General features: G+C 34.9%; 1 protein-coding gene across 3 annotated transcripts in view; it reads right to left on the bottom strand.

The window, feature by feature from the left end:
- CAPN7 (calpain 7) overlaps nucleotides 1-22,607 on the bottom strand; it is a 41,652-nt gene that overhangs the window by 9,228 nt on the left and 9,817 nt on the right. For 2 of the 3 annotated variants that reach the window (XM_025448691.3, XM_035705196.2), the window contains exons 5-16: nucleotides 21,366-21,566; nucleotides 19,383-19,469; nucleotides 15,561-15,687; nucleotides 14,652-14,737; nucleotides 13,313-13,406; nucleotides 11,501-11,647; nucleotides 9,541-9,647; nucleotides 7,687-7,807; nucleotides 3,664-3,808; nucleotides 3,435-3,534; nucleotides 3,008-3,143; nucleotides 1,997-2,072 (exon numbers count right to left, since the gene is read on the bottom strand). In XM_025448691.3, the coding sequence (XP_025304476.1) occupies nucleotides 1,997-2,072; nucleotides 3,008-3,143; nucleotides 3,435-3,534; nucleotides 3,664-3,808; nucleotides 7,687-7,807; nucleotides 9,541-9,647; nucleotides 11,501-11,647; nucleotides 13,313-13,406; nucleotides 14,652-14,737; nucleotides 15,561-15,687; nucleotides 19,383-19,469; nucleotides 21,366-21,566 (1,427 nt within the window). The remainder of the gene's footprint in view (nucleotides 1-1,996; nucleotides 2,073-3,007; nucleotides 3,144-3,434; nucleotides 3,535-3,663; nucleotides 3,809-7,686; nucleotides 7,808-9,540; nucleotides 9,648-11,500; nucleotides 11,648-13,312; nucleotides 13,407-14,651; nucleotides 14,738-15,560; nucleotides 15,688-19,382; nucleotides 19,470-21,365; nucleotides 21,567-22,607) is intronic. The other variant, XM_035705197.2, reaches the window with a different exon arrangement.

Below are 22,607 nucleotides of genomic sequence, written 5' to 3' on the forward strand. Positions count from 1 at the left end.
ATAGCAATAGATGCAGTTGCCCACTCTTTCCTTCACGAAAGTCTTCCCTCGTGTCATGTAAAACCTTACTCTATTTCCTCAGGTATTTTGTTCTAATTTTTCTACAGTAACTTTCCCTCTGTCAACATTAAGATGCCTGATTCCAAGGGTCAGGTCCTGGGTGTTCATCTTTGTACCTACAATTCTCTCCACTGGCAATGTATACAGTCCTATCTTCAAAAGGTATCTATATACCCCTGATTCTTCAATTTGTATCTATAATCCTGACCATATCTCAGAACTCTACTCAAAAATACAATTGCTTCCTTATTTTCTACACTTGGGTATCTAACAGGTATCTGAAATGTAACAAAACCGAAAATTAGCTTTTGGTTTTATTTCACAACAAAATTGCTCCTCTGCCTGCCACCAGCTCTTATTCCATCTCAATAAATGTTACAGCAACTTTTTATGAACTGAGCCAAAAAACCAGAAATCAATCTTGATTCCTCTTTGCCCCCTATATCAACTCAAGTCCTGACAACCCTACTGAAACCCAAGTCTGTCCACTCCGCATCATCTCCACTCCACTCCTATGCTAAATTCTTTCTCAAATAAAATCACTAATTTGGTTCTCTGCTTCCATTTTCCCCCCTCTCCAATATATTCTACAAAGAATGTCCTTTAAAAGAAATTTATATAATGTCATTTTCTTGATCAAGGCTCTCCAAGATTTCCTGTCACACTTAGAACAAAATCCAAACCCTTCGTGTGGCTTACAGAACATCATGTAATCTGAGCCTGCACACCCTTTCTGACCTCTTGATACTTTACCACCCCAGGCCTCCTGGCCTTTTTTCTAAGAAATACTCTTTTTCTCATTTTAGAGTCCTTGCACTTGTTCTTCCCTCCGCCTGTAATGCTTTTCCTTCTATTTGTTTGCATGACTGATTCCTTTTCTCACTCAGAGTTCCAATGTAACCCTTCTCAAAGAGGCCATCCAAGGGTCACCCAACCAAAAACCAGTCACTAACACATGACCTAATTTATTTCTTTTTTTTAAATTTTATTTTATTTATTTATTCATAGAGACAGAGAGAGAGAGAGAGAGGCAGAGACACAGGCAGAGGAAGAAGCAGGCTCCATGCACAAAGCCTGACATGGGACTCGATCCAGGGTCTCCAGGATCATGCCCCGGGCTGCAGGTGGCACTAAACCGCTGCGCCACCGGGGCTACCCGACCTAATTTATTTCTTTACTCACATATCACTATCTGGTATTTTTCTTATCTATCTCTCCAACAAGAACATAAACTAATTGTTCCTATCACTTAGTATGTCATAAACTTTTTTTCACGTGAAAGCAAAGTGGTTTCAATACAGTATGTTAAATGCCTCAGGAGCCCTGCAGAGGGAAAGATACACTTTACCTGGCAGAAAGTTTATCAGAGAGGAAATAACATATAAGCTGAATCTTAACCATGTTTATTACACAGAATAGAGTAAAAGGAGTAAGTGGGTAGAGAACAGGGAAGATAGAGACACTTGGGAGAAAAAACTGTATGAAAAGAAGGGAAGCAGGGGCATAGTGTGTTCCCGGAGTAGCCAGTACCTCACTGAGTGTACTATGAAAGGATGGGCCTGAGATAAAAGGCAACAGGAAGTTTAAGGTCAGGATACCAAAAGTCTAACAAACCATGCCAAAGAACTGAGATTTTAGCCAGGAGTCCATGGAAAACCAGAGAATTTTTGATCAGAAAAAAAGATAGGATTTAAATTTTAGAAATACTACTCTGACAGCAATATCCAAGAATATAGGGATTCCAAGTACCTGAAATCTCTATATTAGAAACAAATCAAAACAAAACATAAAAGTAGCGTGAATACCAATACGTCTGTTTCAACGTTGTTTATTAGTCTATCAGCATTATTTCTGCATATTATCTACATGAAATGACATTTTAATCAGGCAAATAAAAATGTTAATGTTTGTTTGAATGACTATCTAGTAAACATACCTGGGTAATAAACTTTTTTTCCATCAGTTTTGTATACAACCATTGTGATAAATTCTCGATTATTTGCAAAGTCATCCTGAAAGTACAAAGAATCCAATGGAGTTAGGAAAATGGGCTCAAAATGCTCTTAAGTAGGGGAAAAAATTCTAATTTTAAGAGCATTTCAGCTACTTAAAAAATACTTTTCTGAATTAGACTCATTTTAATGGATGCCCACATTGTATTAAGTAATATATTAAATAAGACTCTGAGGCTATTAAGATTATGGTCACCCTTTAAGGAATCAGGTCTAATGATTTAACATTTCTAAACCCCCTTCAGAGTATTTTAATGTTAATTTTTTAAAAAAGATTTTATTTATTCATGAGACACACACACAGAGAGAGGCAGAGACACAGGTAGAGGGAGAAGCAGGCTCCATGCAGGGAGCTCAATGTGGGACTTGATCCCAAGGGACTTTGGTATCACACCCTGAGCCAAAGGACACACTCAACTGCTGAGCCAAAAGACACACTCAACTGCTGAGCCACTGAGGCGTCCCAATATTCTCTTTTTTTTTTTTTTGAAGATTTTATTTATTTGACACACAGAGAGAGAGAGAGAGAGAGAGAGAGAGCACGCACACACATGGGGAGTGGCAGGCAGAGGGAGAGGGAGAAGCATGCTCCCCATGGAGCAGGGAACTTGATATGGGGCTCAATCCCAGGACCCTTCAAAGAAGCTGAAGGCAGACATTTAACTGACTGAGCCACCTAGGTGCCCCTAATGTTAATATTCTTAAGACCTAAAGCATACATAATCAACCTCAAAATCCTCACTGACAAGCAAAAATTCACGTTTTTCTTCAAAATTTTAAGTATATAAACGTCCTTAGGGGAAATATTCATTTATGTAATGCAACACTTATTTTCAAGCACCTATATAAATGAAACAGGCTGATGACCGAATTACATATCTTGGTCTAATATTTTTTAAAGTTTCTGTATGGGATATATAAGAAGGGATCAGTACCTTGTCGGTTATGTGTCTACTAAGCAAAACCCAAACGGCAGCGCCCCCTTGTGGACACTGCACCTCCAGTTTGTACTGGGGGTTGTTGGCCAGGCTATAGGCATCTTTCACAGGTCCTTGCTTAGCATCCCAAGTACTAAAAGATAAAGTCAACAAAGAAAGTAGTAATTAAATTTCTCATTGAGCTAAAACACTATTTTTTAAAAGTTTTGTGTTTCCAATACAATTAAGTTATCAGGATTTTTGTTTTATTGCTTAAAATTTTTTTGGCATAACCAAGATAGCATATAAACAAATAACTATTACATGGTAGTCATCTGTGGGCATGACAAAGAGAATGCTAGTCTTCATAAATTAATCCTTATACCTCATGTGAAAAAAGTGGAGACTACTATAAAGTATATTCTGAAATATGGAAGTAAGTTACCTGTGAATACATGTTGATTCTTTAAAAAGACCTGGATTCCAACTCAAATAAATCACATCATAATACTGGCAGAGATCATCCCATGAAATCCAAAATATTCCTGAAAATTAGATGTCTGTTAATCTATAAAATGTCTTAATGATAAATGACTTCAGTTAGGTACATTTCGTATTGTTACAGTGTGTTATTTAAAGATTGTATGGTATTAAGATTAAGAAGATACATTTACCATTGTCTATTTTCTGAGCTGTGCGAGGATCAAAGTTTAAATATTTTTGTAACTCTGGGGTCCAGTTTTTTACATCATTTTCACTATATCTTCCTTTCCAACGTAAATGACTCCAAGGATTTTTCAGTTGGATAAATCGTAGCCCCTATTAAAAAAAAAACAGGAAATAAAGTTACAAAACAGTTTTACCGAACTTTTATTAGTTATAGATGCATTTTCTAAGAGAGGATGCATTTTGAATACTGATCAAAATACTTTTCCTTCCATGTCAACTTTAATCAACATTTTCAGTAGGTCACATATCTGATCAAAAACTGTAAATGCCTACCTATTCCTGAGAGCTATGCTGCCCATACGGTAGTTACTACCCAGAGGTGGTAATTATCAAATTTAATTAAAATTAAAAATTAAAAAAAATAAAAGTTGGGCTCCCTGCGAGGAGCCTGCTTCTCCCTCTGCTTGTGTCTCTGCCTCTTCTCTCTCTCATGAATAAATCTTTTTTTTTTTTTAAACTAGTCATATTTCAAGTGTTCAAGGACCATGTATAGCTAGTAGCTAATACACACAGCACAATACAAATATGGAACATTTCCATCACAGTAGGAAGTTCTTTTGGACAGTGCTGCCTTAGAGCATCAAGAATTTTTTCATTCTTTCAAAAATCTACTCTGCTCTGAACTCACTTTATTTTCCAGTACTCATTTCCCATGTATCTTTGAGTTTAATTTAGTCTTTCCTCTCATAATCCCACAAACAATCCTTATTCATTTTTACTTCTAAAGGCATTTACATTTACCTATGTTGTCTCCCTTTCTTGGAAGGCCCTCTCTGATCTCCTATAATCACCTTCCTTCCTTCAGATCTTCCTTAGCTTTTTCCTCTACTGACTGTCTCTCAGTGAAGACTGAAGCAGTGAAGAAGAGAAAAACATGGACTTTGGAGTCAGAATGAAATGGGACCAAATGCCAACTCTACTATTAATTAGGTTTATGGATTTTGGGTGGGTCATTTACTCTCTGATCAGTTGTTTACTCACATGTAAAATGAACATTATAATGTCTCCTAGAACACTGTTGTGAAGACTAAACGAATATAAAATACTTAACAATTAGTAATTTTCTTCTCCTTTTAATTACTACCTCTTCTCTAAATTTTAGTGCTAACCCTCTGTATTTCTTTAGTTTAAAACAAATAATATCCTATCTTGTTTCCTACTTGTGCAAATATATGTCTTGTTTCCCCAATGAGATTGTAAACTCCTTGAAATGGTAACACTACTGTCCTTTTTCAGAAGTCTCCCCTGAGTTTATAAAACAAAGTGTTAAGGTTATAGTAAGTGGCTCAACAAATAGCGGGTGTGTCTATAGAACTAATTACGTGGACTCAGAAAATCAAAAGAGCTTGTAAATCCAAGAGTATTTGTTTTATTTTCAAACAAATCAGGAAATTGTATTTGTTTTCTAATGATATCAAACTGGGGGGACATTTTTGAAAGACATATTCCTTGGCTTTATAAATGTGGCAAATGATGGCCTGGGATAAATGTAATTTCTGGACTAAGACTCATTTCTCTCAGGAATCTTCAAATTGCTTTTCTCAGTTTCTTACCACTTGTCCACCCCTGCCCCTATTGTACAGATATTTAACTCTTATTATTTTTTTCATAAAACCTACTTCTACATAAGCAGGAAATCTGCCTTATTTCAGAACTCTATCACTTCTTAAAGAAGGAATCTAAAAGAGAGGAAATTGCTGCTAAGCAATTCTGGGGCAGGTCCCAGGCATTACTGACATTTAAGGACACTAAGAAAGAGCTATAGATTTTGTTTGGATAGAGAGCCTGCAATTCAGAACCCTGAACAAGGAAGAAACGTAACCAAAACCAGATCTAGTTTATGATGCAATATCCCATTTTCAAAGTTATTTCCAAAGGGCAGCAAATGAAAAAACTTCGATAAATTCAGAAATCCCTTGGTAAGACTTGCTGGACTTAAGAGACTGCAGCTTGAAACTGAGATATATCTTCACAGTAGACTATGGAACATCACTCCAAGTAGGAGACAACAAAATGACCCAAAGGACTGATACTAAAACTGAAGATCTTAGGACATTCAAACTGGTTAGAAGCAAACAAAAAGGATAACATTTTCACACAAGTATTAATAAAATCATATTAAGTGAAGAAATTCACAAATGTAGAAGATTGGCAGTAGCTTTAGTCTAAGATTAGGTCTATCTGCACAACAGAGACTAGAGATAAATGCCTGAATGAAATAAATATTTTTGGGTATTTTTTAAATAAAGATTTATTCATTTGACAGAGAGAGAGAGAAAGAGAGTGAGCACAAGTGGGGTGAAGGGGCAGAGGGAGAAGCAGGCAACTCACAGGACCTTGGGATTACGACCTGAGTCAAAAGCAGGTGCTTAACTGACTAGGCCACTCAGGAACCCTAAAAATATTTTTAAATTCAAGTCAGAACTAAGGAACTATCTCAAAATACAGACAGCATACTCTACCTACACATGCTCTAAAATGCCTTAATCTCTACAGGAAAACTCCCACATGGAATTGATAATATGAGTGCTTTCAGATTTTTAACTAAACAGCTGTTACTGAAATTCTTACTTTATTGGCATTTAGCAAATTTATAAATGTATTCTTTTTAGGTCAAACCACAGGTGTCTATTTCATAAACCTGTTATTTGTCTAGTTTACTTTCAACAATCAGACTAGCCTCATTATTCAAAGTAAAAGATACAATCTTCACAGAAAATTTCCTCAAATTCAAGCTTTCATACGGACTTTCATTATCTAAATTTAATTACCTTCCCATTACCTCACTATTATTCTACCAGAAAGTTTTAACAATAAAGTAACATACACATAATACTATAATAGCAACTGTTATTCCCAATGTTTTAACTCATGTTTGTGGAAAATCACATTTCTAAAACAAACACGAACTCTCAGCTTATTCAATTTCCCATACATTTTTATTTTTTTGCTTTAAGTAATCAATTTTTATGCTTTTACAGGAATACAGTATTCTATACAGTATGGTTAGTGGCTGATTTAGAAAACCTTGAGATGTGGTAGCAGGTCCTTACTGCTTCATAATTCATATAATTCCATGTGCCATATAAGAAAATAAATCTAATTAATACATAATGGAATACTGTTATTGCTGATTGATCACTACTTCCTTCTGTAAGTTTAAGCAAGGGAAACAGGAACACATGGCTGGCTAAACTTTCCAGTGACTACACAGCTTAGGTACTCTATATCATCAGGGAAAAAGAATTCTCCTGTAATCATCTTTGTATTTTCTAATCCATAGAATGGATCTATTTTTCAGTTAAAAAGAACTAATCAGTAACCCAAGAAGTAATCAAGTCAACCACTCCAACACCTGAGCAGAGAAAGGGTCTGAAATGTCTTAAAGCATGTGAGAGCTGTCAGGATGAGAAACATTTGCAAACCCACTGGCAGGTTTCTTATTCACAGACATTCTCTTATTTTTTGCTCTTTCACAAATGCTTACTGAATGTCTACCATGCTCCTGAAACTAACGCTATGCTATGATTGACCCCAACACCAGCAAATAGCCCAGAACCTTGAGGGCTGTGTGTTTACCTTTACTTTTATGAAAAAGAAAAAAAAGGCAAAAGGCATTTATTTTATCAACATCTGTGCATCACTACCATTACATTTCCTCTATTTTATTTCATAATTTCTAATGGTTGAGGTCAAATTATTTAATGTAATAGGTGGAATGATTTTTAAAATTTCATCTAAACCTTGACCTGTCAGTATGCAAGAGTCTATTATACTTTTGATGAGCACTGGATGTTATATGTAAGTGATCACTGAATTCTACTCCAGAAACCAGTATTACACTGTATGCTAACTAAAATTTAAATTAAAAAAAAAAAAAAAAAAAAAAGAGGCTATTATACTATTTGGGATCCTTGCAATGTCTTATTATCAGGTATGAGAAAGAAAAAAAAAAATTAAAACCAAACCTTGAACTCTCTAATGTCCAAAACAGCATAAGCATGTGTGGGAACCAGACCCCACTTCTCTCCTTCAGCTTCAGTCATCATTCCAGTTGATGCAGTGATGAGGACATCCCCTTTGTGAAACCTGGAATGACCCCAACAGACAAATAATTAAAAGAAAACAGGTTTGTAACCTCAGATCACATTGTCTTTCCTTTATTGTAAGGGTTTAAAATTTCTGCAAATTTGACATCTCTAAAACTGGCTATTCTCAATACCCCTCAAAGAACAAGAAGTACATTTCTACTTCACAAATTAACAGATAAATTATCATATTGCCCCAATTTCCTCCAATTTTATTTTTTTTTTATTTTTTAAAAGACTGTATTTATTTATTCATGAGAGACACAGAGAAAGAGAGAGAGAGAGAGGCGCAGGGATACAAGCAGAGGGAGAAGCAGGCTCCACACAGGGAGCCCGATGTGGGACTCGATCCCAGGACTCCAGGATCACGCCTGGGCCAAAGGCAGGCACTATACGGCTGAGCCACCCAGGGATCCCCCTTCCTCCAGTTTTAAATGTTTTTTTTTTTATTTTTTTTATTTTTATTTATTTATGATAGTTACACACACACAGAGAGAGAGAGAGGCGCAGAGACACAGGCAGAGGGAGAAGCAGGCTCCATGCACCGGGAGCCTGACGTGGGATTCGATCCCGGGTCTCCAGGATCGCGCCCTGGGCCAAAGGCAGGCGCTAAACCGCTGCGCCACCCAGGGATCCCCCCTTCCTCCAGTTTTAGATAACTATCTAAAGGTTTAGGTACAAACATAACAATGAAGGAAAGCAAATGCTAAGTTTTCAAACGATTTACAAATAAAGTTGAAGATGTGAAATACATTTTGCCAAATCTTTGAAGTTTTCTAGTTTCACTACTGAATGTGTATTATTGTACAACTTTCCAGTCCCTGCATGTGGATTATTCACTTAAGGCTTAAAAGTTATATTCCTCTTGAGAATATATATATACTCTCAGACTTCTCTTTTTCCACCTTCCCTCAAATTGGTAAGTACTTAGGGAAATATAAAACAATTTGTCCACATAACATATTCCAGATTCAAACGTTCTGGATTATTTATAACCTGGATTAATCATAACCATCAGTGAGGGTAACTGAGGTAGCAAGTACATAAAGTGAAGTCTATTTTAAAAACACAATTTCTGGTTTAGCACCACCTTCGCCCCAGGGCGTGATCCTGGAGACCCAGGATCGAGTCCCGTGTTGGGCTCCCTGCATGGAGCCTGCTTCTCCTTCTGCCTGTGTCTCTGCCTCTCTCTCTAATAAATAAATAAATAAATCTAAAAAAAACAAAAAACAAAAAAACAACAACACAATTTCCTGGGGTGCCTAGCTGACTTAGTTGGTGGAACATGTGACTCTTGATCTCGGGGTCACTGAGTTTCAGTCCTATGTTGGGCAGAGAGATTACTTGAATAAACAAAAACGAAAACAAAATAAATAACACAATTTCCCTAAATAACTAAACACGCAGCCTCTGCAATATCTTAATTTTTTTATTTTTTAAAAAGATTTATTTATTTATTTATTTATTTATTTATTCAGAGAGAGAGAGAGAGAGAGAGAGAGAGAGAGAGAGGCAAAGAGACACAGGCAGAGGGAGAAGCAGGTTCCATGCAGGAAGCCCAACGTGGGACTGGATCCCAGGTCTCAGGATCACACCCCGGGAAGCAGGCGGCGCTAAACCGCTGCGCCACCGGGGCTGCCCTGCAGTAGCTCTTTTAAATAAGGCATAAATTTTAAAAAACAGCCTCTTTTACTACTAAAAAGAGAAAGGGAGCAGGAGAGAGAAAATGTTTACCTTTGATAAAGCATTCTGAAAGAATTATCCTTACTGAAAGTTTGGCTATCTGAATGCATAGCAATTCTTTCTGGTATCCACCCCGTCAGTGCATGAAGATCAATATTCTGCAACATAAACATATTTTCAGGACCATCAATATTATTGTCAAGCTCTTAAATAAATCCCCAGGGTAGCTATTAAATCTCATTGATTTGATATAATGATTTCAATGGACTAAATCAGAGGGTAGTAAGCTGTTTTTGACAATAATACATTTCTTATTTAACTCAAATTCCTACCTGGATTTAAGCAGAAGTTTATCTATTCCTTATAATCTCCATTGCTTTTCCTAAACCCAACTGTCTTACTGGTAAATATGATACAAACTTAAAACATGTTACAGATAAAAGGTGCTTTAATAATGATGATGACAGTCACCATTTAGTGAGTTCTTAGGATAGCCACTTTTCTATTATCTTACATATATTCTCATTCTTTCCCTCTCTATGCTGCACTGGGTAAATTAAAAGGCAGTGAATTAGAAACTAAACTCTTGGGGCACCTGGGTGGATCAGCGGGTTTGGCATCTGCCTTTGGCTCAGGTCATGATCCCAGGGTCCTGGGGATCCCTGAGTCTGGCTCTCTGCTCCGTGAGGATGAGGAGAACACTTTTTCCTCTGCCCTCCCTCTGCTTGCACTCTCTTGCTCTGCCTCTGATTCACAAATAAATAAAATCTTAAAAAAAGAAAACACCAAACAACCTAAACTATAAAAATAATTGAAGGACAGAACAACTGAGTGTATAGGCTAAGAAGAGATTTTAACATCCTATTGCATTTAACTATGACCTATACATTCTATGCCTTGCATTGTAAGAACTAGAAGAGTGAAGGAGAGACCAGGTACGAGGCAGGGAAACTAACCAGCTACGAATGATGAATGACTTGCATACGTTACTTCATTTAATTTTCACAACTCTGAGAGGTGGATATTATCCTCCTCATATTACACACAAGCAAGGAGGCTAAGAATGGTTACATACCTTTTCTAAGGCCACAGGCTGGTTAGTGTCGTAATTCAAATTATACTAATCTAATTTCTGGCATAAGCCCAGGCTACCCCATACAATTAAAGGACACTGGCACACTTTGATTTTATAGGTTAAGTAGTGTTAAGATTGGGCAAAACTAAAACACCCTGAATTTACAAATCAAAAACCACACATAAGGATGACAAAATGACACATCCTTTGATCTGAAGAGATTTCTTTGAAAAGGTACACTTTCCGTGAGCCGCTGTACGGGGATCTGGGGCACTGCCGGGGCTGCAGGTGCGCGGCTGCTGCTCCCACCCGACGCCCCCGCGTGCAGAGGGGCGAGCGCCAGTGCAAGCCTCCCACCTTCAGGTGGCTCCAAGGGGCCGAAATGAAAGCCAGCTCACTCAAGGCCACATTTCTTAAAACCCTGGGGATGCCCCGGGCCCCAAGCTCCCTGCTGCAATGACCCAAGGGGTGGTGCTAGGAGGTTCCCTGGTGCGCAGGCCTCGGCCAGCAGAGAGGGGGCCTTTCCTCCTGGGTTGGAGCAGAAGAGTAAGTTTTAAATGTCACCATTCCAGTGGAAACCCCAGATGTGACTTTGGGTCCAAATTATAACCTTTGGGCTGGTGTTTCTGCTCTTATAAAACCCAAATGTTGCTTGCAGTCTAAAAAAAAAAAAAAAAAAAAAAAAAAAGACCATCCAATTGGTCTTGCATCCCAACATCTCGCAGACATACATTTTTGGTTTCCTTGAATCCTTTACAATGCACTATCCTTGTAAAAGAAAATACAGTTTCCCCTAATAAGGTAGACTGAGAAACATTTCTCAGGGCAGATACTGTTTTGTTTTCCTTTAAACAAAAATATCATCTATAATCTCTCAAATTTAAAATAGTCATATTAGATAGCATAAATCTGTGTCTGGATCATCCTGATACTTACTGAATTGGATCCTGGGAAATCATATCCTCCCATGACCTTCATATATGCTTTTTCTATGAGGGAAACCCATAATTCACTTTTGTTGTTAGAGTAAGAACAGAGCAATTCTCCCTTATGATCAACAGGTAATTGATCATCAATTATCACCTGGAGAAAGAGAACATTAATTTCCTTAGGTGGTACAAAATATCTTAAAATCCTTTCTATCAAGGAAAAAAAATACCTTTCATACAAATGAAATAAAACGCACAATATGCCTATTATTAAAGTAATTATAGCTTCATATTTCTAGAATCTGATCAATTATAAAATGTTATACAATGTCTTCATTCAATTTTATAGGCTAATTTCCCTGTCAGGTGATAACCATGAGCCAACTGGTTAAACAGATTTATACCATCAAAATTATTACAGATTCTAGAAATGTACATTATATCCAAAATAATTATAAAAGGGCCTCACTATTAAGGTAAATCACAGTATTACTAGGAGTAACTTTACTAAGCCTGCAAAAAGACTCATGTTATGTACAGTTGTAAAAACAGAACAGTATGGCTAAAAAATACATTTAATAGAGGAAGTGATTACCACAAAGCTACAGTTTCTAAGTCACATTATAAAGTGATCTGGGAAACAAGATGATAGGCAGAATTCTGATCTAACACTAATAGGAGAGTCATGCAACTATTATTTTCAAAGATTCTTTAAATAAAGGGTTAAAGATTACAGTTCTGAAAAACCATTCTCAATGATTTTGCTTAATTTTTAAGAACCAGCAGGGGTTCTCAGAGGGTCTTAGCATCACCATTATCGGGGGAATTTATTAGAAATGCAGATTATGGCCCCACCCCCACAACTTCTGAAATGGAAACTCCTGGGGTGAGGGGGTATGGGGGTGAGAGAGCAATTTTCTGTTTATTTTTTTTAAAGTATTTATTTATTCATAGAGATGCAGAGAGAGAGAGAGAGGCAGAGACACAGGTGGTACAAGTCCTAATCTTAGGACTTGTACCACCTAAGGCAGAGGGAGAAGCAGGCTCCATGCAGAGAGCCTGACGTGGGACTCCATCCAGGGTCTCCAGTCATGCCCTGGGCTGCAGGCGGCGCTAAACCGCTGCGCCACCTGGGCTGCCCGCAATTTTTGTTTAAAGCCTCCACGTGATTCTACACATCCCAAAATTTGAGTATCGCTGAGTCACAGAGCAACTTCTCAGACTGAAATCACCAGGGGATTTGTTTAAATGCAGATTCTTGATTTAGTAGGTTCAGGGTGAGGCCTAAAATTTTGCAATTCTAACAAGTCCCCAGGTAATGCTAATGTTGATTCCTGGACCTCTGAGTAGATAAGAGCTAGAGAATCCCAACAATGTCAGGCCATTACAACAAATTCATACTTAAGGAAATTAATGTAATTTAAAACTGTATGTATTTCACAAAGGAAAATATAATTTTAAAGGCTTGTTGAAGTTATGACTACACATATAAATTCCTGTGACTTATTACATTTAGTTTGTCCAATTTCCTTTTAATCAATTAAGAACTATCAGATTAAGGTTTAAGCATTAGTAATCATTAGCTCAATGTTACTTATTGAAATCTTCTATAAATTTCCCAAAACCATTTTTAAAAAGACTTTCTTAATTTTTATTTTTAATTATTAACATATGATGTTATTGGTAGTAATATGCATAACACCAGACTCAAAATCTTTTTAAATGTTTACACAGATAACATTTCTTAATGATTCTACTCAATATTCAAAAGTGGGGAAGGGAGAGAGAGAAGGGGTTGGGGTGGGGAAAGATTATTCACCTTTCTTGGGACACCATTGAGGTGAAGTTTTACCATATACTTTCCACATGGATTGTATTCTGGCTCACCATCCTTATTCTGAGGGTAAATTATGCTTTTGTAAGGAAAATAAATATTGAAATACCAAATTAATATTCAATATAAACTACTATGCAGGATATTTTAGACATATGCTATTGTCTTGGCAATTTTATAAAAATAAACAGAAGAATATTTTTCTATAATAGGCCTAGAAAAAGAATTTCACCCTAATCAAAGTGCTTATTTAACATAAAGTATCTTATGAGATCATACAGTAGGTCATAAATTTCACAATACTCTGAAAAATACAAAGTTTTTAATTATATACTCTAATGAATTTTCTATTAAATGGATATGTTTTATGCTAGTTAAAATAATCTTCTACCACTGGCTTAAGATTCTTGAGACCATTTCAATTAACCAGAACTAAGGCAACTAACCACAACTCTGACAGAGATAAAGTTAACACAAAATTATCTGATAAAGTCACACAAAATTATCTAATAAGACACTTGTATCAGTATCAATTTTCTTTTACACTAACATATTATTTACTTATGTGATCTATTTATCCAAGATGGCAAATAGCTTGAAACTAAGGCCTGTATTTAATTTATCTTTGTAATCTTAGGACTTACACAAAAACCACTCAGGAAAAGATGCATGAAAAAATTATAATGCTTAATTTTTACAGTGAATGATTTTTAGCTAATAGAACTTTTAAAAATTGAGAGAAATACATCAATAACATTTCAGTACATGCTAAAGCAGTTCTGGTCAAAAGAAAGATTTTCATTTTCCAGTTGCCATTTAAAACTTAAAAAAAAGGTGAGATTTTAATATATTTTATTTAACCAAACCTATACAAAATATTATTCAATAGTGTAATCACTATAAAAATTTGATAATATTTTCCAATTTTATATATTTTTTGTATTTAGTTTTCAAAGTCTAATGCATTTTAAAGTTATAGCCCATTTTGATTCAGACTAGCCCATTTCAAGTATACAATATCCACATGTGGCTAGTGGCTACCATATACTATAGTGTAATTATGAGTAAGATATCATTTTACTTTAACCAATTTCACTTATTTCAAAACATACCTATTTCATATATATTAACACATGTGCATATGTTCTTAGGCTATTTTAGGAAATCTTTCCACATTCACAAATCATCTGCTTAACATAGAGGGCCACAATATTCTAAGTGATATGCCTTCTTCACTTTCTAGGCAGATAAGACATAAGCTGTTAATTTCTAGTTAAGAGACGATTATATGAAAGGGGCTAAAGGGACAAATATAAAACTTTACCTGGTAATCAACTTCTTATTAAATCGTCTTTCATAAGCTGCACTGATAGCCAGTGATGCCACAAAGGAACAATCTGATACTATTGTCTGTTAATAAGAATTTATTAATACATTAATTCATTTATGTAATTTCAACATAACCACAATATTTAAGCACTGCACCTAAGCAACTGGCTTTTTATACTGAATTAACTATTACTTGAATATCAAAATAATAAACAGAAATGCTATACTGCCAACTCATATTTTATTCAGACAAATCCTAGAAAAACTGAGTAGGATATTTCAATAAAACTAATTTGGAACAAATATGGATGATGTATTTCTGAATAAATGAAATTCAGAATAAAATTTCTGAATAAAAAGCATACTCACTGAACCCACATGTTTTTAAGCATAATCTAAGGGCATTTAAAAAAAAGTTGGTTTATTATAATACAACCAATTAAACTGAATATTCATATGAAAAGATTCTTCAATCATAGTATTTCAGGACTGTTATTTTTATACTAACTGGAAGACATCTGTATTTCAATGCAAAGTTAATTGAATACAGTAACAATAAAGCCATATTGTTGTTCCACCACTGAAGTGTTTTAAATAAGCCTAATACCTTCTTTCTTTTTTTTAAAAGAATCTATTCTCTTATCAAGGTAACGTTGAGATCCTCAACTTTCTCATCTGCAAGACCTATTGATTAATAGGATCTATATAAAAATCTGTAATTGCTCAAACCAGTATTCATACTTATATTTTCCTAGTACATCTAAGTCAAAGTATACAGAATGAATAATTTTTCCAAATATACTCATGCACCTCAAATATATAAGAAAATTAAAAAAAAAACCCAAATCTATACCAAATTACTTCAAAATGTTAGCTTTCATATAAAATTGTATAAAATGTTTACCTGCTTTATGCTAAAACTGGACACAGTATAAATCATTGTAGGATTGTTGGTGAGGTCTTCTGGTCGTACCCATTTGGAAAATGTAGCTTTTTGTTTAGGTGATAATGGTAGTTTGCCCCATCTATCACTGAGGTAATAATAAAAATTAAATACTACTACTACTACTACTACAATTAATCTTTAAAAATGACACAAAAACAAAATTAAATTTCCTAGGGATTTATTTATTTATTTGGCATAATGATCATAGCTATTCTTTTATCATCCTTAAATAACACTCTGGTCAAATCTGGCTCTTTACACTTAACCATGAATCCAGTCAATTGCTCATCTTATATTTATAACTGAAAACAGGAAAGGAACTAAATTCATTTATATTTACTTTAAGAATATAATTTAAAAGTTTAAGTTAGTATCATTATATTCAAGAAATTCAGTTTCAATAAAGTAGAACCATTAACAATAATACAAGCTAATTCAATTCAAAAGGACCTAGGAAGGTACAGATCTTTATGAGGGCTCTTGACAAACTCTTCTCTGCAAAGCTAGCAATAAGAGTAGCTAATTATTGATTAATAACCATGTGCCAGACATCATGCTAAAGTATTTTATATACACTATTCATTTAATCCTTAAAACAATTCCATTAAACCAAATATTTTTAAAAGTGATTAAATAACTTGTCAAGGTCATACAGCCAAAAAATGGCAGAACTGGCATTTGAACCCAGGTCTCTGGTGCCATATCCACCATTTGTATCCCTTACCCTCTGCCTGCACGTTGGGAATATACTGTGTAATATTTCTCTAAAATTGATGTATAGCACAAAATAAAAAAACATTTAACTTTCCTCAAAGCTCTTCTACAATGTAACAGTCCTCAGGTTTCATAAGATTTCTAGAATAAGACAAAGCAATATAACATGTTTTTTTTCCAAAAAATAGTGATTCTAGGTAAAAGGTGGTTTTGTAATCATATGTGATCTACAAACTCTTATATTGTTTTTTCCATTAGAGGGTATCTGTAAATACTTAATAAACCAAGGTTTATGCAAGTTTCTAAGACTATCATATAAAACTTCTCAAACCTTCTGATGATCATGTCATAGAACACTAGTGTTCTAGGTGACACTTTAGTACCTATATAGTAACAACAGTAGCTGATTGTAAATAGAAAGTGAGCTGAACAAATTTAGAATAATTTAAAGACAAGCATCACAAAATTTTAGAGGAAAATATAAAGTTAATTCAAATCTATAATCGCTTTGTATTTTTAACCTGCCATATGAAAATATAGAGTAAATCCAAGATCCCTTAATATGTGTTTTTTCAAAAGTCATCACTAAGTTATCAAAATCAGTGTTCTAACTTTAAAGATACTAAATATTTTACAAATATAATTTATACTCAACATATTTACTTCAGGATTTAAAAATACGTGACCCAAACAGGAAAAAAATGTTTAAAAATCACTCAATCTTTCTAACCAAAATTCATAAATTGTGGAGCCCTTTTTTATCAGTCTGTTGCCTTTGAATTTTGAAATATTTACTGTTACTTATTCTTCTGAGTATTCTACCATAAAATAATCTAGAAAACAGAAAGGAAAAATCTTCCTAATTAGAGTAATCTAATATTTATTCTTGATTTTTCTATAAATTTAATTCAGCAAGTATTTACTAAGTACTCAACTAGATGCCAGACGCTGCACTAGGCATTGGAGTGTAACTTAATTAAAACAGACATGTTCTCTGTCCTTATGGAACTTATAACCCAGGATGGAGGACTGGCAGTAAGCAAGTAATCTTATACAAATTATGTAAAATTCCAACTGTTGACAGGTGCTATGCCTAAATTAAGGGAGTTTGCAGATATTTTACTGTTTCAATTATATTGTAAGCATTTCCCTATGTTTTTTGATTTCTCAAAAACTTGATTGTTCATGGTTGTACGGTATTATTCTTATAGATGTTCTGTTGTATGAGCACTAAAACCGTGATTTATCTTAATTTATTATACAGAGACTGGAACTTCAAGTTTACATCTCTGCTTGGATATAACCATTTAAGAACATATGAAAATAACTGATTCACACTTTCACAATTACAAAATTGATGAATCTTTTATAGAAATCTTTGACTAGATCTATAAACATTTTTTTGAAATTGTTTCCTAAACTGAAATTACTGGTCAAAGGAATAAACTTCTTGTTTATTTCAAACATTTTGGGCAGCCCCTGTGGCTCAGCGGTTTAGCGCCACCTGCAGCCTGGGGTGTGATCCTGGAGACCCGGGATCGAGTCCCACATCAGGCTCCCTGCATGGAGCCTGCTTCTCCCTCTGCCTCTGTGCCTGTGTGTGTGTGTGTGTGTGTGTGTGTGTGTCTATGAATAAATAAATTAAAAAAAAATTCTCTTTCTCTTCAAACATTTTAAGTATCTGAATTGAACAACCAAACTTTGTAATATAATTTAGAATTTAATAAGATATTTGTCTATATTAACCCTTGTAACAGTATAACCAGCACTAGTAAGTGCTTTATATATGTTTTAACTAATTTAATGATCACAAACACCATGAGGTAGATTCTATTATTATTTTAAATCTGAGAGATTTAACAACTTGCCCAGCATCATACCGGATATGAAACTAGACAGTTTGGCTTTACAATTTGTGCCCTTAACATCGATCAAATGCTATAGAGCTTCTCAGATACAAAAATTTCTTAGACTCCAATCAGTGACCAGCATATGATTGCCTGAATGAAAAAAATTAGGTTGATAACTCATTGGCTACATGTCTAACTTTTGCCCATCTAAGAACTGCAAAACACTAGAAAATGAGAAAGCAGCTATTTCGCTCTTTATAGAACCTTTTATATATTTGGTATATAATAAACATTCAACTCTCATTTTTTTCTAATAAATATAACACACTCATTGCAAAAATTCTGAAAAATTTTAAAGTTAAATCATCCAATTCTGCTATGTAGAGATAACCACTGTAAATATTTGATGTGTACTTTTACATTTTACATATCTATAAATACATGAAAAGAAAAAAAAATACAGAAATTTTCCCAAAGAAAATACCCAAATTTTATATTTTTAAATTTGCTCAATTGCAAGCATTTTCTCTACATCTTTGAAAGATGTATTTTTTATTAGTAGCATAAACATTTACTGTAATAACATAGATGTGCCATTATTTAATCATTCCCATATTGTTGGATATTTAATTTGTTTCAGTAATTTTTGCTCTAACAGATGCTTTGATGAATGCTCTAATTTATTATATGCATCTTCAGTCAAATTTTTATTTCCTTAGAATTAGTAGAAGCTGGGAGTCATGAACAAAGTAACATTTTTAAGTCTCTAACACAAGCTGTCACAATCTGGAGAGCTGTTCTAATCAACATTTTCAAAATTAACCCTTTCTTGAACTGGATTTTTTTTTTTAGTAAACAGCAACATCATCATTCCATTCCACTTTTCCACTTAATTTCTTTATTGCGTTTGCAGTTGTGATGCAAACACCAATTTGACAAATATTTACTGAGTACTTACTTTGTGTCAGGTACTGTTTTAGTGCAATGGTAGGCAAAAGGAGAGCCATGTGTGCCCATTTCCAGGCAAATGACAACACAGATACTCTTGCTATGTTTGTTGCCTTACCTTTTCCCCACAACTATACCCCTCTTCCAAACCTTTTTATTACAAATTTCAATTTCAAGGCTATGAGTTAAATTGGATTTCAGAGTATGGAAAAACTAATGAAATATTAAAATTATCTGGGAAGTAAAAAGTACAATAGTGCTTACTTACCAGAAAGGCATTGGATAAGCAAAACGTTCCCTCAGATCAATACTCATGAAAGGAACATATTCTATACCATTTATTTTTGATGTTGTCCTATAAAACACAAGGAAATAAATCTAAAGTAAATGTTCAAATTTACCTTAATTATCAATCTTATTTAAAATTTACATGACAAAGTACAGTACTATAATAAAATTAAAATGACCATCTCATGTTGTTGATATCTTTATTTGAATAAAATTTTCACAAAATAGTTGAATACCAAAAAATAACTGAGTCAATTCAATCCAGTAAGAGCTATTCTTTTAAGACTAGCATTCTATACAACTAAACTATGGTCTCAAGATAAACCTATTCTAAAAGTATGGAGAGTATCCCTGACATCAAGACACAAAACAAATTCTATCCAAAGCCAAAAGGGAGAAAGCAATTACCTAGTTACTTTGCAATTTAAAAAACGTAACATTTACAATTCTGGAAAATATTTCTTCCTATCTTCTGGTTATGAGAATGAGGAATGGGCAGTACAAAAAGGAAGCTATGGCCACTTGACAAATTAAAGAAATGTAGTTTGTAGGAGCTTTGCTTACTTCGTGTGCATGTTTATTTGTATGTATCAACTATTTCCTTCTTCTGTTTCCTTCCCTCATTTTATTTAGAAGTGTAGTTGCAAGGCAGCTTCACAATTTAGCCTTAGGTAACAATATTCAGTGAGACTGACTTTAAGGACTAATTAATATAGTGAGCAATGGATACAATGACTGTGTATCCTTATTTTGAAAGGATGAGAACTTTTCACCTGTATGAGGATAGCTGAATTTTGTTAGATAGAAATACAGGTTTTTTGTTATAGAATGAAATTCAAATGTGTATAGAAAGGAGCATAGGGATGCTGAGTAGCCTTAGTGTTGGACTGCTACTGTCTCTCAGCTCCAAAACCACCTTTCTTTGTCCTTTGTGTGTTATGGTGGGTCATATGTAACTTTTCTATGCAAAATGAGTCACTTTAGTGTAAGAATTAAAATCTTCAGTAGGAAGAAAGAAAACTGCTTTCAGGCGGCTGCTACAATTGAAAGAACACTCTTGGCGTAATTTTAGGAAATTTAAACTGAGCAACTACAGGACTTGCACAGCTCTAGGCAGCTTGGATCTCCTCCAACTAAAGAGCAGCCACACTGGCTTGGAGATAAATCCCATCTACACTGGCTCAGAATGCAATCACAAGGATTTCCTCATCTTTGTTGTTCTGAATTTTTAATATCCCTTGAGGCTACTTCCAGACTCTGAGGTGGCAAATGTTTTCTGTAAAGGACCAGACAGTACACTGTTTTGGCTTTGCAATGAGGTCTCTGTCACATATTCTTCTGTTTTTTTGGTTTTGTTTTCTTTTTTTTATAACCCTTTAAAGAACTGTAAAAACTTCATAGCTTCAGGCTTCCCTTTGCTGACCCAGGCCTACACTATTTCAAGGTAACAATTTTTTCCCCTTAGGGCTCTGGTTACCAGTTGCATGGAGTAAGAGCAGTCTGCCATAACTCTATTTTGCTGTTTGTGCTCGATTTTAAAGGACGCTAGGATTTTCAGAAAAATGGATGTCTGGTACAATTGCTAGTATTAAAATATATTAGCACAAATTTTAATTATTTCAAGTTATGGCTGTATGGCAATATAACTTATAATTTCATAATAAATTTTTTTTTAAGATTTTATTTATTTATTCATAGAGATGCAGAGAGAGAGAGGCAGAGACACAGGCAGAGGGAGAAGCAGGCTCCATGCAGAGAGCCTGACGTGGGACTCGATCCCGGGACCCCAGGATCATGCCCTGAGCTGTAGGCGGCGCTAAACCGCTGTGCCACCAGGGCTGCCCTATAATTTCATAATAAAACCACAACACACTATAGTTAAGATGTGGTAACAAAAATAAAATTACCTGTATTGATTACGTTAACAAAATTACTCATTACAATGAATCATAAACTGATTTACCTGAGAACTTCTATTTCTTCTGCTGTATATCTCTGTCCTTGTGCATCACATGACTGAGGACTTATAAAGGGTTGAGGTCTTTCAAGGAAAGGACTAGTCCCTAGTGGGAAATGTGCTCTTGTTGGAGGTGGCTTTGGTTTGTTATTTGTGGACTTGATTTTGCATAATGGTTTTGTTAAAGGCTCACTCAATGCTTCTGCTCTATAATAGAAAGAGGTACAGAAAAATTGTTTTAGTTTTTCTTCTCAGATTTAAGTTTTCCAGAAAATAAAGTTTACTTCAAGAACCAGTCAAGCATTCCTAATGTAAAATTAGTGTATAAGATCCATACATACCAGCCAGCAGTTCACTTAAGCTATTCCAAAAGTATTTCACAACTGATATACATTAATTGATATTAGCACTGTAACATTAATTGAGTACTTATTGCATGTCGGATACTATGCAAGGTAAGGGGGAACACAAGAAAGTAAAAAATGCAATCTCTTCTCTTAAGGGGTTTACAAGTTTTGTGGGGGAAAGAAAGACAACTGCATCAAAAGTGACAAATGCTAGAAGTATTACATGCGAGTGAATGTACAGCAGAAGATATTAACCTTAATAACCAAAAAAAAAAGGGAGTGAGTCAAGGGAGGATTTTCTGAATTGATGTTTGAGCTGCAGAGTAGTTCACCTGGGGAGTGAGGGAGCATTCTGAGAAAATAGCACGTGCAGAAGTATAAAACAGCATAGCGAGTTATGATAACTTCAAAATAATGGGAGAAGACCCTGTGAAAAGTGCAAATGAGAGGCAGAAGGAGATGAGACCAGGGGAAAGAGTTGATCATGGAATGTCTCACATGATGTTCAAGGGAATTTTGGCTTTGTTTTGTCAAAGGTTCAGCAAGCTAAAAAAAACAGAAGTTCTTGAGGTCCAGGAATCTTGTGAACACTCTGAAATTACATAAAATGCACATGAAAAAAATCTTATGTACATTTTTTCCTAGAAAGAGGATCCATAATTTTGAACAGACCCTCAAAGGAGCCAATGACTGACCCACCCCTCTGTGCTTAGGCAGCACTCAGAGGGTACTGGATGGTTATCCACATAGGTCATAAACATCACCTGACTAGTGAAAAAAGTGAAAATGGAGAAGATTACTATGTGTCAAGTGCCCATATTCTAATGTATTTGAAGACAAGCTAAATGTTAGATGATGACAATGAAAAGGAAGGATGACTGTTGTACCTCAATTAAAAAAA

Source organism: Canis lupus, chromosome 23, assembly GCF_003254725.2.
Source record: "Canis lupus dingo isolate Sandy chromosome 23, ASM325472v2, whole genome shotgun sequence".
Classification (NCBI taxonomy): Eukaryota; Metazoa; Chordata; class Mammalia; order Carnivora; family Canidae; genus Canis; species Canis lupus.